Source organism: Saccopteryx bilineata, chromosome 3 (assembly GCF_036850765.1).
Source record: "Saccopteryx bilineata isolate mSacBil1 chromosome 3, mSacBil1_pri_phased_curated, whole genome shotgun sequence".
NCBI lineage: Eukaryota > Metazoa > Chordata > Mammalia > Chiroptera > Emballonuridae > Saccopteryx > Saccopteryx bilineata.
In genome coordinates, this window is record NC_089492.1 from 79,536,296 (window position 1) to 79,542,430 (window position 6,135).

The 6,135-nt window shown below is 43.1% G+C and overlaps 1 protein-coding gene across 3 annotated transcripts in view; it reads left to right on the top strand.

Moving 5' to 3' along the window:
* LRRCC1 (leucine rich repeat and coiled-coil centrosomal protein 1) overlaps positions 1-2,407 on the top strand; it is a 28,269-nt gene extending 25,862 nt beyond the window's left edge. The window contains exon 19 of one of the 3 annotated variants that reach the window (XM_066266419.1): positions 1,952-2,407. In XM_066266419.1, the coding sequence (XP_066122516.1) occupies positions 1,952-2,074 (123 nt within the window). In that variant the 3' untranslated portion in view covers positions 2,075-2,407. The remainder of the gene's footprint in view (positions 1-1,951) is intronic. The other 2 variants (XM_066266418.1, XM_066266420.1) reach the window with 2 other exon arrangements.
* Positions 2,408-6,135: the final 3,728 nt, after the last annotated feature.

Here is a 6,135-nt window from a genome sequence, read left to right on the forward strand (position 1 = left end):
TGCTATTGTACCTCAAACTGCAAAAGTTACGGCCACGGTGTGATAAGGGCTCAGTTAAGATGGCAAAGGCATTAAAACTATGGGTGGAAGATGTGAACAGAAAACATGTTCCAACTGACAGCAGCACGTTGTGCCACAAAGCACTGAGCCTGTGTGAGGACTTCAGCCAGGACCCCCTGAAACGAGTGACACCTGGCCATGTACTGCGAGTGAGGGATGTCACAGATTCAGGACTAGGTTTGGCATTATATCAGCTCACATCATCTCAAGAATAAGAAGGGTGAGTACAGTACAGTAAGATGTTTTGAGAGAGTGGAATCACATCACATAACTTTTATTGTAGTATATTGCCCTAGTTCTATTTTATTGTTAATCTTTTGCTGTGCCTATTTTTTAAATTAAGCGTTATCATAGGTGTGTCTGTGTAGGAGAAAATGTAGCATATGTGGGGTGGGGTGCCACCCGCAGTTTCAGGCAGCCACGGGGTCTTAGAATGTGGCCCCACAAGCAAGTGGGGGAACTGTCTTCTGTGAGACTGGAGATGCAGGAGTCAGCAGCTGGGGGAGAGCCCAGCACCAGGAAGGGAAAGGAACACACTGTCACTGTCATCACAGGTGTGAGATTAGTGGGCATCACTCTCTGGAGTCTGCGAAGAGAGACAGATGAGGGCTTTAGAAATAATCACATTTGTTCAAAATTTTCATGTTAAGCCAACAGATGTTTTATTTAAAATCTGCCAAGTGTTTGGCCCTTAGCTGAAAGGAAGATGCCGACTTCAGTTTTGGACCTCCTGCTGGTACAATGTCATATTAAAGGATGTATCTGTTCAGGAGTTAGGGAAATGGGACTCGAATTTACATGTGACAATCAGTGCGGGGAAATGTGAGCATCACGTAGAGGTGATAATTTAAGGGAAGGCCTAGCTTTCTGAGGGAGGAAGAATAGGAAGTGTGCATGGGAGATTAGGAAGAGGGATGGGCACAGTGACAGTCCTGTTGGAGGAGCTATATCATAGAAGAGTGTTCCAAGCAGAAGTTAATAGTATCAGTTACAGGAATTTCAGGAGGGTGTAGGTTAGGAATAAATGATTGCAATGACCTTTCAAAAAGATGGCACTTCATCACCAACAACAGCAACTGGGTGAAATGCAGTAGGGACCATGGTAAAGAGTATCTTTGGAAAAGGACGTTAGGTTGGGTAGGATGTCATAAGGGTCTAGTGTTGAAGAATTCGAGGCAGGCACTGGCCAGTTGGCTCAGTGGTAGAGCATTGGCCCGGCGTGTGGAAGTCCTGGGTTCAACTCCTGGCCAGGGCACACAGGAGAGGCGCCCATCTGCTTCTCTGCCCTCCCCCCACTTCTTTCTCTCTGTCTCTTCCTCTCCCGCAGCCAAGTCTCCATTGGAGCAAAGTTGGCCCGAGCATTGAGGATGGCTCCATGGCCTCTGCCTCAGGCGCTAGAGTGGCTCAGGTTGCAGCAGAGTAGCAACAGCCCCTGGTGGGCATGCTGGGTGGATCCTGGTTGGGTGCATGCGGGAGTCTGTCTCTCTGCCTCCCTGCTTCTCACTTCTAAAAATAAAAAAAATTATAAAAAGAATTTGGGGCAGCACAGTACAGGGCAAAGTGGAAGCCAGAGACTACATCTCTCCAGATGTGCTACTGAGAAGCGGCACAACCTTCAGCACTTTAAGCTCCAGAGTGGAGTTTCTGTAATGACCATATGTTCATTACCAGGAAGGTGAGAAACAGTATACATGTAAGTACTTTGTATGCAGCAGAAAGCTCGCGTTCCCAATCTTTTAAACTAGTTACCTCTTACTAACCTCTTTGCCTTAAAGAAATGTCACAAATTACAAAATGCATAAGAATAAAATGTTGACTTTTTTCTTTCAGAATGCATTTTTAAAATAATTCTGTGTAAGAAATTTAAGTGTAAAATGTATATTTGATTTAGGTTCGTCACGTTGAAGAAGAAATGCGTGGACTTCTGCAAGAAACCTGCAAGAACAAAAAATCAGTGGGAGTGAAAATTCAGCGACTTGCTTTTGCTCTAAATGAACTTCAACAAGACTTGTGACGATTCTGAGCACGAATTTAACTGAAATGGACCAGCAGAACTATTGTAAAAATGATTAAATATTGTAACAGTAGTAACTGTGGCAACTTTGAAATGTCTCTTTCTACACATTTCATTCTGATTATATTTTTAAAAAATATTGTATATGTAGGTTTTTTATAATAAATTGTTGATAATTATGTGTATTAGAAAAACCTATCAAAATAACTAGACTTAAGACACTTATTTTTTTGTTTCTGTGCTATACATTGGTTGGTATACCACTTGGCTATTACACACTTCACGCATCCACTTGGTATGCTCCTGTGAACCCTGTTTACAGCTACTTATTCCTGAGTCCTGAGAAAGTGAGCCCCATGTCCTGGCAGTTTTCACAGAAAAGTCTGCTTCTCCCACGATCCTTACATGGGCAGAAACTGAAAGAAGGTTGTGTGTCAAACTACTCAGAGAACTCAGTGAGCCCGCTGTGCCTTCTCAGTCTTGGAAAGGAGATGGGCCCTTCTGAAACCTTGGCCACTACACACCTCTCTCATCCACCCCTTTCTTACTGCCCAGGGACAGACCCGTGTCCTGACCCAACAGGAAGGAAGAGGGCTCAGAAAGGGGCCTGGCCAGGCCAATGCCTGCCCGGCTCCCGGCCTCTGGCCTGAACTTCTTGCACAGGGTCCTTTTGGCCCAGGCTAGAGCCTGACCACAGCTGTGGAGACCCCAGGGCTGTGAGGCCTCAGCTGAAAACATCCTTTTAAATGAACCCAGGGCCTCCACCGTGGACCTGATCCTAAAAATTAGCCTCTTGAATTTTTTTTTTTTTAAGGAACAGCTATTTCTAGTGATTTCTCGAGTTTTGCTTCCTGATAGGTCACATTCCAAAGCTCACTAAAAACCAATTTTACACTGAATTAAGTTTACTCAATATTTTTTATTTTAAAACTAAATAACAGACATTTAAAAGGATATATATAATACATATGTAAATGAAAATTAAGATCAACCTTTGACTATATCAGGGAAAATATTTTAATGGTTGTTGCCTGTTTTGATGAAAAACAAATTATATTTATCGGTTCTTTAGTTGACATAGCTCCATTCTTTCAAAATGGTCATACACATGTAGAGCCACAGATGTCTGCACTCGGCAGGACGCGGCCCTCTTTAGAGTAAGTCACCATCTCCACATCGCTTGTCATGACCCTTTTTTATCATGCATATGATTTCATTAAAGATTGCATTCAAGGTGGCATAAGCATTGTCTGTTCCTCAGGAGGAACACTACAGTTCCAGCCTCATTTTCTCTTTTCCCCTGTTAATCACTGTATAAGTGGAGAGGATGCTTATTTTGCAGCTGGAAACAGTTTTCTTCCCTTTCATCTGGTCATTTATTATCTCATTTCTGCCATCACATTCTCTGTATGCAGGAAAAAACCTAACTACTATTCTGATAACTGTTTTGAAAGAATATAATACCTTTTTTTAAACAGTGTACTATGTTAAAAATTAAGTGGAATTAGGGAAAAATGTAAATGCTTCTAAAAGAGAGGACCATGTTTCTTTATGGGCACACTTCACACTGACATCAGTGAGCACTGAGCCTGCCAGTGTGTGATGGAGGTCAGGGAGAGGAGGGCATAAGAGCTATTTGGGAGAACAGTAGCTGAAAACTTACTAAGCCTGATGAAGATTAACCTGTTGATCCCAGAACTTCTATAAAACCCAGGATAATGACGAGAACCACAGCTAGACACCTTAGAGTCAAACTATAGGGGAAATCTTGAGAGCAACAAGAAAATACGGTTTATCTCATTGAAGAAGAATGAAATTAACAGTTGACTTCAGGAACAGTGGAGGCCAGGAGGCAGTGGCAGATTATTTGAAGTGTGGGGAGAAAGGGAACTGTCCAATGAGGAAGGCTACCTCCAGCAAAACTATCCCTCAAAATAAAGACAGACTGAAAAGAAATGCTAGGCCTGGCCTGTGGTGGCACAGTGGATAAAGCGTTGGCCCGGAATGCTGAGGTCACCAGTTGGAAACCCTGGCTTTGCCTGGTCAAGGCACATATGGGAGTTGATGCTTCCTGTTCCTCCCCCCCTTTTCTCTCTTAAAAATGAGTAAATCTTTTATTTAATGACCTTTTATTTAAAAAAAAAAGAATTATAAAGGCTGAAAGGAAATAATATCAGACAATAACCAGTTGGAAGAAATAAAGACTACTGGAAACGAGTGTGGGCACATTTTTATATGAGACTATAAATCTATTTTTCCTCTGTAGAAGACATGTAAAGCAATGGTAACACTTGGTTTTATAGCATATATGGATATGATTCTGACAAAAAGCATGAATTTGGAGGAGGGAAATACAGCTAAATTATAGCTTATTTTGTCAAGTTAATACTGACCTAAAGAACTGATAAAATGCATACTGTAATCATAGTTCAAAAGTGAACAGAGCTGGTTCCACTTCTGCAACAGAGCTCAAGGAACTCTGCAGACCTGTTTCCCAGCAAAACAACCCCAGCTGGCAAAGAGGCTTTTAAACCACTGTTGGGCAAATGAGTTTGTAAAATTTGGTTTTTTTGAGTTTGCTCACTTTTATTGTTAAAAAATGGCGCTGGGCAGCCAAGTGTGTGCTTGCCCTCCGAGCAGGGCAGTTGATTGCAAATTGCTGATTGCATTCCTGCTTGGGAGGGGCCACTGTTTTGCTTACCTTTGCTGGAGGAGGAGTTTTTGTGGGCCCAGGCAGTTTTGCAGAGAGAGCAGAGAGAATGCAGATTGCTGAAGAAGCAAGTTTTTGCAGAGAGAGAAGGTGTGCAGATGGGGAACCAGAGCTGAGGGACTTTGCAAGCTCCACTAAGACTGGTGGGGCCTTTGATTCTAGGAGAAACCGGGGAAGATTCTTCTGGTTGTGGAACCAGCGAATGTGTCAGGGCTTTGGGAGCTCTGAGAAAGGGGGAAGCGGTCTTCCCTTTGTCTTTGCTTGTCAGTACAAGACAATAAAGGAATGGCCACCATTTTGTGGCTCTACTGTTTCTTTATTGTCTGCCTGAATCCAATGAGAGCCTGTACGGCCATGATGGTGGCAGCCACTGGCCTTATACCCACCCATTTAAAGTCTCTGAAAATTGTCCATAGAGCACACAGCAAATGAAGACATTCATTGAAGCTTTACTGAATCTCTGTCAACAGCAAAAGCTTGGAGTGCTGAGTCTTGTCCATCTCCCATCACATGCTTAGCCCCTTGGTAATTCTACCAGGGATGGTTTTGGCCAGGAGGACAGGCTTTCCGTCTCATCAACTATGTCAGTCACCAGGGTAGGCAGACTGACAGCCTTTTCCACAAGCATGAGCCAAGAAGGCTCAAGTTACTTACAATCAGGAACAAAAGCAAGGACAATAATAATGGATGGGAGGAACCTGGGAGGTGAGGACTTTAGGGTATTGATAATTTCATGGTCTATACTTATCCCCGCTTATCATATTAAATAAATATGTACATATTTTACATGTCAATTGTACCTCAATAAAAAGAAAATGCCACTGGCAATGGCATCAAAAAGAACAAAGTTGTTGGGTTAAATTTAACAAAAGAAGTGTGAATCTTACACTGTGACAAGTACAAAACATTGTTGAAAGAAAAAGATACTCATGTATGGGAAGCCAATATTGTTGAAATTTAATCTCCTGATTCAGTGCAATCCCTATCAAAACCCCAGTTAACTTGTTAGTTTGCAGAAGTTTCTAAAAAGATCCTAAAATTCATAATTTCAAGGGACTTAGAACAGCCAAAACAAAGTTGAAAAAGTAAAACAAAGTTGGGAAACGTACATTCCTGATTTCAAAACTTGCTGAACAACCAGTGACCTAGACTACGTTTCTGGCGCAAAAGTGGACGGGCTGGTCAATGGGACCCAACAACCTGGAAACGAACCCCGTGGCCTGCGCAGGCCGCCCTCCTGTGACCCAGGGGAACTGCAGCCGAGGCGGGGCGGTGGGGACGCTGGACCCTCCTCCCGGCCACGCCCCTCCCGCCGCAAGCACGTCTCCCGGCAACGGCAGCTTACGTCACT